At 39.1% G+C, this 11080-nt stretch overlaps 1 protein-coding gene across 2 annotated transcripts; it reads left to right on the forward strand.

Moving 5' to 3' along the window:
• Positions 1-3: 3 nt before the first annotated feature.
• On the forward strand, positions 4-8595 carry MAIP1 (matrix AAA peptidase interacting protein 1). 2 transcript variants are annotated; one of them, XM_003253907.4, is made up of 5 exons: positions 4-707; positions 3763-3834; positions 4249-4375; positions 6278-6425; positions 8214-8595. In XM_003253907.4, the coding sequence occupies exons 1-5, from the start codon at positions 258-260 to the stop codon at positions 8290-8292; spliced, it is 876 nt and encodes a 291-aa protein (XP_003253955.1). In that variant the 5' UTR covers positions 4-257; the 3' UTR covers positions 8293-8595. The 2 variants fall into 2 exon arrangements, with proteins under 2 accessions (XP_003253955.1, XP_030658922.1); XM_030803062.1 differs by lacking the exon at positions 6278-6425.
• The last annotated feature ends 2485 nt before the right edge of the window (positions 8596-11080 follow it).

Genomic DNA, 11080 nt, shown 5'->3' on the forward strand with positions numbered 1-11080 from the left:
CCCGGAAACACGAGCGACAGAGAAAAGGTCCCCGAGGCCGTCAGACTCCAGAATGGCTGGGTCCGAGCGCGGGGCGGGTTGCCGAAGGGCCTCGGCCTGGGCTGCGTGCTGGAGAGCGGGGACGGGGCCGACTCACCAGAGGCTGCAGCAACAGGTCCACTTTGCTCTCCAGTCTTTCTTCCACACCGCCGAGGCGGTTTCCCACCGACTTCCTTTCCATACAGCACCGGCAGGCACCGGGGTGAAGGGTCATAAAAATGGCGCTGGCCGCTCGTCTGCTACCCCAGTTCCTGCACTCTCGGTCGCTGCCCTGCGGGGCCGTCCGACTCCGGACTCCCGCTGTGGCCGAGGTGAGGCTGCCGTCCGCCAGACTTTGCTACCTCTGCCGCTGTCGCCTCGGCTCGGGAGCGGCGTTATTTCCCCGAAGCGCTAGGGCCTTGGCGGCCTCGGCGCTACCTGCCCAGGGCTCCCGGCGGCCAGTGCTCAGCAGCCCGGGACTCCCCGCAGCCTTCGCTTCTTTCCCTGCCTGCCCTCAGCGCAGCTACAGCACGGAGGAGAAGCCCCAGCAGCACCAGAAAACCAAGATGATCGTCCTGGGATTCTCCAACCCCATCAACTGGGTTAGGACTCGAATTAAGGCCTTCCTTATCTGGGCCTATTTCGACAAAGAGTTCAGCATCGCAGAGTTCTCCGAGGGAGCGAAGCAGGTTTGTTTATTTCCCTAATTGACCTATCCGTTTCTAATGAGTTCAACTATTGCTCGCAGAAGTGCTTAGCAGTGTTTTCTTCACTGGGATACAAGTGATCAAACGTGATTAGTGGCCCAGACATAGAGCCTTCCAGCCATTGCTTGACTTAAAGTAAGCTTCTGGGCCGGGAATGGTGGTACACGCCTGTAGTCTCAGCTACTTGGGAGGCTGAAGGGGAGGATCGCTTGAATCCAGGAGTTGGACGTTGTAGTGAGCTGTGATCGTGCCATTGCACTCCAGCCTGGGATACAGAGCCAGGCCCTGTCTCAAAAAATAGAAAGAAAAAGCTATATGGTCTCATCTTGTCTGAACATAATTTTCAAATCTACAAAGTGGGCAAGACAATGCCTGGCACATAGCAGGCACTCCATGAATGTTTGTTGAATACATTAATAAATGGGTAAGATTGAAGAATAAATGAGATAACATTTCCAAAGTGCTGTAATGTCACCTTGGGTAGAGCAGCAGAACTTCTTGCCAGCTATTTGACAGAGCCGACCAATACACCATCCCATACTCCGTAAAGATTAAACTGGAGATGAGCAATTTTACCCTTTCAAAGGATTTGCTGAGACCGCCTGGTGGCTAAGTGCACGGCACCCTGCACACAGAAAACATTAGCCTTTAGAGATTCTTATCTCTGACTTTGTTAGTTACATACCTGTTTCTGAATGGCTGATTATACCTTGCCTTACCCTTGTGACATATGGTCACTTGGGTCCTGAGATTATTTGGATATTTTGTGGGTACTTGCTTTTTTCTTTTTTTTTTTTTTTTTTTTTGACTCCTTTACGGATTGTATCGTTCCCAAACATTGCAGAACTACCGACAACAATAGAAGTCGGCCAGACACGGTGGCTCACGCCTGTAATCCCAGCACTTTGGGAGGCCGAGGCGGGTGGATCACAAGGTCAGGAGTTCGAGACCAGCATGGCCAATATGGTGAAACAGTGCCTCTTCTAAAAATACAAAAATTAGCCATGGCCAGCCCCTGTAGTCCCAGCTATTCTGGAGGCTGAGGCAGGAGAATTGCATGAACCCGGGAGGTGGAGGTTGCAGTGAGCCAAGATTGTGCCACTGCACTCCAGCCTGGGTGACAGAGTGAGACTCCGTCTCAAAAAACAAAAACAAACAAAAAAACCACAATAGAAGTCATAAAGTTTATTTCCCGCTTCATACCTCCATATGCCTTAAAACCATGCCATTGGTGTAATCATTTTACTGTATTGGTTGTATACTGGTATTGATATTTTACTCCAAGTTTATTTCAGATTCTTTCCATAATCATGGCCATTTGTATTTATGAGACCTATCAGTTGTAAATCAAATGTTTTCAACTTTGTATAATAAGTGTCAGTATTAACTCCTGCTGCCTGCTTCTCTGAGTCAACTCTTGACTACTATATATATTTATATTAAAAAAGTCAAAGAACAAGCTTGATTAAGATGCTTAACTCAGCATTATAATTAAGGGATAAACCTCTGCTCTTGTCAGTTCTCAAAATCTTTTGTCCATGCAGTGGTAAGTTGTATTGATCCTACTGTTCTTTACAATGCCCACTGATGATATATGAGCTTGTCCACCTCATAACACATATGATGGTACCAGTTCATTTATGTTGCAGTAAGGAATAGAAATCATCTCCCCACCATTGGCAGGCATCAGGCCTCAGTACTTGTTTCCTCTGAACACACAGAGGAGCATGCAGCATTTTTGGAGTCACTCCAGTCCTAGTGGTCCTCCAGCTGTTAGCTATTTTCACCTCCTTCCTTGTTATTGAGCAGTATTTCCACCCCATTCATCAGCCAGTCTGTATGCATTGTTGCTTATATAAAGCAAACAACCAGCATTTCAGTATCAAGGTGTCAGAGGGGTTGTTTTCCCCTGAGGCCTCTCTCAGCTTACAGATGGCCGTCTTCTTGCTGTGTCCTTGCATGGTCCTTCCTGTGCATGCATGCTCCTGGTGGCTGTTACTCCACATTTGCTCCTCTCATAAGGATGCCAGTCAGATTGGATTTTGGCCCACCCTGCTGGTCTCATTTAACTTAATCACCTCTTTAAGGCTTTATCTCCAAATATAGTCACATTCCAAGGTTCTGGGGGTTAGAGCTTCAACATAAATTTTGGGGGAAGGAGAGCACAATTCATCCTATAACAGTTAGGCAGTATTATCTGACATGCCATATCTGACATGCCTGTGCATCCTCTGGCAGCCTAGATTTCAGCTTATTTCAGATTTCAGCTTAGATGTTTCTTCCTTTAGGAAGCCCTCTCTGATCCTCCCAGATTGGGTTAGGAGGCTCTTCTGTATGCTCCCAAGTCATCCTGTTACTATCCCTGTCAAAATTCTTAAACTTGTCAGTCTACATGTCCTTTTCCCAAGTAGATTGAAAGTTCCCTGAAGACAGGTAGGAGCTTAATTCACAATTTGCTTTCTCATTGCTAGCAATGCGGAGAATTGCAGTTGGGTTTTTCCCTCCTTGAAAATGGAATTTCATACTTCAAAGTTAGGATCTACTGTTTTAGACCATATAAACTAATGACCTTTTCTCCCACTTTCCCAAACCTACATTATCTCCCATACTGAGATTCAGACTACAGCCCAGATTTCCAGACTCCCAATGCAGTCTTGACTGTTCTCCTTTCCAACTGCTATCTATGCATGATTAAGAGGTAGGTCATATAACTGCCAAATGATTGTTTACTTCATCATTTAAAAAAGAAATATAAAGGAGGATTTTTATTGAGACATCTAGATTGTACACCACACACTATCATTTCCCGGTCCTGAGAGTGGATCCAGAATTAAAGGTCAAGTCACTTACTGCTATATATGTGGGAAGGCCATATACGAAAAGTCAACCAAGAGTCATGCCTTGATAAATTAGTATTTGATGTTGTTTATCACTATTACCATAAAATAGTGTTTATTACACTTAGCCATTTAAATATGAACATGGCATGGTATTTTGAAATAATAATCCCCACATTTCCCTTAATATTTTTTTCAAGGCTTTTGCTCATGTATCCAAGTTGCTGTCACAGTGTAAATTTGATTTGTTGGAAGAACTTGTGGCCAAAGAGGTAAAGTATATTTTACATTTTGCTTTAAAAATAAATGCTGTTCTCTTGCAATAGAATGATGCACATTTTCCTTATTTATGCTTAAAAATAGCGTGTGTGCCAGCATCCAAAGTAGAGTCTGTGTATCTGTTCTTATGGGTACTTTGGGTCATATAAAAGCATGGAATAACTCCTGCTACTTAAGGCATAATGAAGTAATCATGATGTCTTTCAATTGCTCTTATATAGAATGTTCTGTTAGGAATTACCTAGTTGAATAATGAGATACATTTCAGCCTTGCTTTTGAGGATGAGTAAATACGGTAGTAAATTTAAAAATAGGTTTGGAAAAATGTATTCCATGATAAAGATCACTTTTTGAAAGGTTTCAAAAATTGTATCGGTGAACTAATGGCTTGCTTTTTTCAAACTTAGGTGCTACATGCATTGAAAGAAAAGGTTACTTCACTACCTGACAACCATAAAAATGCCCTTGCTGCTAACATAGATGAAATTGTATTTACATCAACAGGAGACATCTCCATTTACTATGATGAGAAAGGTAATGCCAGAGCATAGTCAACTTGAAATGATCCATAATTGTCCAGATAAGCTAAACTAATGGATAATCACAAAATAGTAGAGTTTTGTCAGGACAAGTATTTCTAGAACTTCAAAGAAAATGTTATATCCATTCTTTAAAGACCTACTTCTGAAAGAGTTGAGATATGGTCATCATTTCTTAAGCCTTTCTATCTAGAACTTTTTTCTGCTACTATTTTATTCACAGTAGAGAACATCATCACTTACATTGATGAAAATAGTTTGAGCGGCTCCCACATCTCAAATAGAAAATATTTATGTTTCAGATTTCCTAATTTGAAGGAAACAATTGAGTATTTTAAAGCTGCACCTTATATGGAAGGAATGAGGGGTAAAAGAAAATCAAATTAGATATTGTCAGCTAAAGATGATGTGAAAAGATTAACTGCAGAACTCCCAAATTGGATCTATTTGAGAATAATGAAAAAAGTTGGGAGGAAATTTAGTGGTTATCTGGTTCTTCTTGTCTGAGGCATACATTTTCCCTATAGTATTCCTGATAATTCACTGTTTGTTCCTGATACATACAAAGTTGGCCCTCTGTATCTGGAGGTTTCACATCCATAGATTTAACCAATCTAGGGTACAAAATATTAAAAAAACATAGTTGCATCTGTACTTGAACATGTACAGTTTTTTTCTTGTCATTATTCCTCAGTAATACAGTATAACAACTATTTACATTAGCATTTACATTGTGTTAGGTATTATAAATAATCTAGAGATGATTTAAAGAATGCTGGAGGATGTGTGTTATGCAAATGCTGCACCATTTTATATAAAGGACTTGAGCATCTGTGGATTTTGGTATCCACAGGGGGGTCCTGGAACCAATCCTCCATGGATTTCGAGGGATGACTCTATTTGCATGTGTATTATGTGCCAGCCACACAGGAAATGTAGCCTCTGCTTATACACTTCCCAAGGTGGAAGAAAAAGACTCTTAGTGATGATAAAATTTTTCATGCACACATTATTTTGAAACATTTGTAAAGATATTTTTAGTGATAAATATTTTCCTCTTCCCTAATATTTCAAATTGCATCTCAGCATCATGGTCATGAACTAATTTTTACATCAGGAGTTTGTCGGAATCACCAGGCACAACAAGGTGATTTAGGGGTAGAATAGGAAGCCTTTACTCTTTCTGGCAGTTGAAGTTAAGATAGTTACTGAGCAGCAAAAAATATTTTTTTTCTCCTCATTTTTGGTTTGACAACAGATATCTGTCAGGAGATTATTATAATCTTAGAAAATGCCTGGCCAGATGCAGTGGCTCACACTTGTAATCCCAGCACTTTGGGAGGCTGAGGCAGGTGGATCACTTGAGCTCCAGAGTTCAAGACCAGCCTGGGCAACATGGTAAGACCCAGTCTCTACTGAAAATATGAAAAAATAGTCGGGCATGGTGGTGCGTGCCTGTGGTCCCAGCTACTCAGGAGGCTGAGGTGGGAGGATCACTTGAGCCTGGGAGGCGGAGGTTGCAGTGAGCTGATACTGCACCACTGCACCCCAGCCCGGGTGACAGAGTGAGACTCTGTCAAAAAAAGAGAAAGAAAAAGAAAATGCCACTAATTGAAAATAATCCATGTAGTATACTCAGTAAAGTACGTGCTCAGTTAAGTAGTAGCTTTATTACTGAGATACAGAGAAGAGGGCAAGTGTGCCATAAACCCTAAGACAATTTTCTAAAAATAAAATAGTATCAATACAAGTATTTTAATTTACATCAGAATAAGCACAAAATTTGACCTGTAACAACTGTATAACTGCTGCCAATTTCTGATTTCATTTTGTATATATGGATGATAGATTATTTTGACTTGTATTCGTATGTGTGTGTATATGTTTTTTCTCTAAGGAAGGAAGTTTGTTAACATCCTGATGTGCTTTTGGTATCTAACCAGTGCCAACATCCCCAGTGAAACTTTAAGAGGAGCCAGTGTATTCCAGGTTAAGTTGGGGAATCAGAATGTGGAAACTAAACAACTTCTTAGTGCAAGCTATGAGTAAGTTTAATGAGATTTCATTGTTTCCTTTCTTCAGAAAATGGAAGGTAGTTTGAAGGTATGAAAACTAAGAGATCTTTAGGAAGAAAAGAATTGAAATTTGACAAGTTATTTATGAAGAGAAAAGCTCAGAAAGACACACTGGATATGAAACAGGAGAGTTAAGAAATTAGAAAGAGGTAATATTGCTGAATTTAATTAAATGATGTTTTAGCTGTCTATTGCTGCTTAACAAACTACCCCCAAATTCATTGGCTTCAAACAGCCATTGATTTTGCCTGCTATTTCACTGCTGAGAAATTTTGGATAGGCTCAGTTAGGGGGGTTTTCTGTGCTTCACCTGGCATCAACACGGGTGGCAGGAGCTGGAGGATTCATTTCCACAGTGACTTCTTAACTCACATGTGTGGCACCTTGGTACTCCTTGGCTTCTGCATGACTCTGCATTCTCCAGGGCCACTCTTTGTGTCTTGGACTTGTGGTAGTTTCAGACTAGTCATATCTTTCACATAGTGGTTGAATTCTAGGAGGCAGAAAATGGAAGCTGCTAAACCAGTAAAGGGCTATGCCCAGAATTAGAACATCGGTTCTGCCATAGTCTACTTGTCAAAGCAGTCAAAGGATCTGTATAGTTTAAAGGGTGTAGAAAGACTCCCCCACTTTTTGGGGCAAAATACAGCAAGGCCACATAGCAGAAGAGCACATGGGAGGGGAGATATGGTTGTGGCCATTTTTGGAAAATAAAATCTGCCATAATTGGTACATGAACCATTGATTCACTAGACATCTGTTGATCATCTGTGTGCCCACATGCTCTGGTAGAGGTTCAGATACAAAGTTGAAGGGATACTGCCCTTAAGGACATACTGTATAGTAGGAAGTTAGCAAGTTATGTAAAAGAGACATTATATTGTATTTTTATGCAAATAAAATCTAGAACAGTGAACTGCTGGAGCAAGTCAGTGAAGATATAATTTAACATTTATTTAAAAAATATGATTATGTTGCCAGAGTTACACAAATCTGCTTCAAAATAACAAACCCCAAAAATGACCTAAGAAATAAAATGTATTCTGTTTTACTAAGGTAAAAGAGAATTATATCCTCATTTTTTTTTTTTTTTGCTCTTCTTGAAAGAAATGTGTTTTTTTAAATTTTGCTTTATTTGTAATTACCCAAAATATTCTATATATTTAAATACTTAATTTAAATCTACTGAATTGTCTGTTAAGAAATCATTTTTAAAGAGTACTGTCGTCAGTACTAAACTTTATCTTTCCTGATGTTTCTTACTTAAACTATGGGTACCTCAAAAATATTGTTATTTTCAAGATTGATTTAATGTATGTAAACTAAATTCCACTATTTATTCCTAAATTGGTAACAGTGCTATTTGAAAAATAGCTTTTTTCCTGTATCCTAGGTTATGTATTTAAAGTGCTGTCTGCATCACCAGAGTCCAGTTTATCTGTCCTCATATTAGGCATGTGTTATAGCTAGTATTTAAACAGAATAATATCCAAGTTTCTCTTAGGGGGTGGCAGATGTTGAATATAGATTAGTTCATTAAAAATACTCACATTACTTGAGAATGTACTTCAATTTTGTGGGTATATTTATTGTGATTGAATGCGTAGGTTAAACTTTTTTTGGTTTCGATTTTGATTTAATATTAACCATTAGCTTGTTGCCAAAAATTCTTGTAAATATACACTTGCAAATTACATAGTTATCTAACACATACTTGGACTGATGTAAGATTTACATTATTTGCAATGTCTTTCCTAGGTTTCAGAGGGAGTTCACACAAGGAGTAAAGCCTGACTGGACCATTGCACGGATTGAACACTCAAAATTATTAGAATAATTTTCTTGGAAAAATCAGCTTATGGACTTTAGCAGTTGCTGTGAAAAACTAAGGAAGAAAAATTTTGGGGTCATTTGATCTTCACTTAATCTAAGTCTGTGAATTACTTTTATATTATTTTGAAATACTCCTTGCAGTATATTGGCATGATACGGTAAAAGCATTTTCCACAGATTGTTATCACCTTCTTTAAAAGAAGTCAAAATTAAAAAAATACAATAGTAGGTTGTTGGTGTCTTATTCAATAACATTTCCAATGCTACATATAATTTTATAGACATAATGAAGGTATTGAAAAAACTACTTACACATTTCTTTATGTATTTTTTAAATTGTTTGAGAAACAGAGTCTTGCTCTGTCTCCCTGGATGAAGCCCAGTGGCATGATCATAGTTCACTGTAACCTCGAGCTCCTGGGCTTGAGCGATCCCCCTGCCTCAGCCTTCAGAGTAACTGGGACTACAGGCATCCACCAGCATGGCTGGCTAATTTTAAAAAATTTTTATAGAGATTTTGCTATGTTGCCCTGCTGGTCCTGAACTCCTCAAGTGGTTCTGCCTCGGCCTCCCAAAGAGCTAGGATTATAGGCATGAGCCACTGCACCCAGCCTACTTACATATTTATAAATTGATAGTCCTTAAATATTTGTGGGTAATACATTTATACTTTTTTTTTTTTTTGACAGAGTCTCCCTCCGTCGCCCAGGCTGGAGTATAGTATGATCTCAGTTCACTGCAACCTCCACCTCCCGGGTTGAAACGATTCTCCTGCCTCAGCCTCCCTTGTAGCTGGGACTACAGGTGTGCACCACCATGCCCAGCTAATTTTTTTTTCTATTTTTATTAGAGACGGGGTTTCACCATGTTAGCCAGGCTGGTCTCGAACTCCTGACCTCAGGCATTCCGCCCGTCTTCGGCCTCCCAAAGTGCTGGGATTACAGGTGTGAGCCACTGTGCCTGGCCTTATACCTTTAAGTATGTGTAAGATTTATTTATTTGTTTTTTAATCACTGCTGCTATTTGGCCACTTTGGTCACTAGCTTGGTAGGAAGGAACAGATGAAATTATAGCAGATTGGTCTCCACAGAACTGAAAATCAGTGAATTTAAAAGCATGCTAAAATACAAAGAGAAAAAAAAATAGGACAGTGTCTTAGCCACCTATTGGATAATATCAGCTATTCTAATATACTTGTATTTTGTGTCCTAGAAGTTGGAGTAGTGGAAACAAAAATAGTATGTTAAGAAATAATGGCTGAAAAGTGTCCTAGTTGATGAAAACTATAAGCCCACAGACCACAAGAAATTCAACAAACGAGGTAACACAGAGAAAAAAATCTGATCAAGGTACATCATAATGAAATTGTTGAAAACCAGAGAAAGTTGTAAAAGCAGCTAGAGGGGAAAAAAAAAGGTATATTCATGCAGAGAAGCCAAGATAAGAATAACTACCTATTTTTCTTAAACAGCAAGTTAGAGACCTTAGCATGCCAAAAGTGCTGAAAAAATAACCTGTTTACCTAGAATTTGATATTCAGCAAAAATCTTCAAAAAGTGAGAAGACTCAGAGAAAAGATGAGAGAATTTATTGCCAATGGACATGTTTTATAAGAAATGTTAAGGACCAATGGACAGAATAGAGTTCAAAAATGGACCCATGCATATATGGACAATTGATTTTTGACAAAGGCACAATTAGCTGTGTGTGGTGGTGTGTGCCTGTAGTCCCACATACTTGGGAGATTGAGATGGGAGGATCACCTGAGCCTGGGGAGGTTGAGGCTGCACTGAGCTGTGATTGTACTCCAGTTTGGGCAAAAGGGTGAGACCCTGTCTAAAAAGAAAAGAAAAAAGGCACCAAAGCAAAGAGGAAAAGCATCTTTTCAACAAATGGAGTAAGTATATATTCATATGAGAAATGAACCTCAACTTTTACATCACATACATAATTTTAGTGCAAAATTTAGATTTTAAAATGGATGACCTAAACAAAAGCTAAACCTAGAAATTCTAGAAAAAAAAAACAAATAGGAGACATTTGCTGTCTTGGGATTAGCAAAGATTTTCTTAGGATATAGAATGCATGAACCATGAAAGAAAAAAATGTGTAACTTGGAATTTATTAAAACTTTTTGAAAGACATCAGTAAGATAATTAAAAGGCAGTTCACAGATTGGGATAGATGATCTGAAAAGGTTTTAACAAAATTAGCTGAGACTACAATATCTTTGAAACAAGGAGAACACGCAATGGCTCTTTGACAATTTTCATGCTGTTGAGTTATGGCCCCTAGAGGAGAAGAGGTTTATCTTTTCACACACCTATATGACAACTTTTGTGATAACCTTGAAAGAGTCAATGGATTCTTATGGCCTTTACTGCAAATATTCTGACCTCATCTGTGGACCATAGATAATTCTGTAGTTATTTCTTGAATTTTATATAGTGAAAGTTTGCCAATGCATAGACCAGTTAGTAAGTGTATATATGAGGGAAAATTTTAGGGACCCTTAAAAATAACCCTTCTGCTTTATCTGGAAATTCCATGTAAGATAGGACTTATGTCACAAAGAAGAAAGGAATGTTCTCATAGTAGTCCCAAAGTAACATTTAAATATTGAGTCTGGTTAAAAGATTTAGGATTGATAGAAATTCTCACTTCTGAATTGCTTTAGTAAAACAAGGCAAGTAAAGTCCACTTTTCATCAAGCCTTCCAAAATTTATATACACCCTCAAGTTTGCTTGTTACTATTTTCTTTCACATTATTGCACAACTAAACATTTTCACT

This window comes from Nomascus leucogenys, chromosome 22a, assembly GCF_006542625.1.
Source record: "Nomascus leucogenys isolate Asia chromosome 22a, Asia_NLE_v1, whole genome shotgun sequence".
NCBI lineage: Eukaryota > Metazoa > Chordata > Mammalia > Primates > Hylobatidae > Nomascus > Nomascus leucogenys.

What these genes read in the sequence shown, in the direction of transcription:
- MAIP1 (XM_003253907.4), top strand. Translation starts at nt 258, where the DNA reads ATGGCGCTGGCCGCTCGTCTGCTACCCCAGTTCCTGCACTCTCGGTCG. An exon ending in TCTCCGAGGGAGCGAAGCAG is followed by an intron (nt 708 to 3,762) that starts GTTTGTTTATTT and finishes ATTTTTTTCAAG; the next exon opens with GCTTTTGCTCATGTATCCAA. An exon ending in CTTCTTAGTGCAAGCTATGA is followed by an intron (nt 6,426 to 8,213) that starts GTAAGTTTAATG and finishes TGTCTTTCCTAG; the next exon opens with GTTTCAGAGGGAGTTCACAC.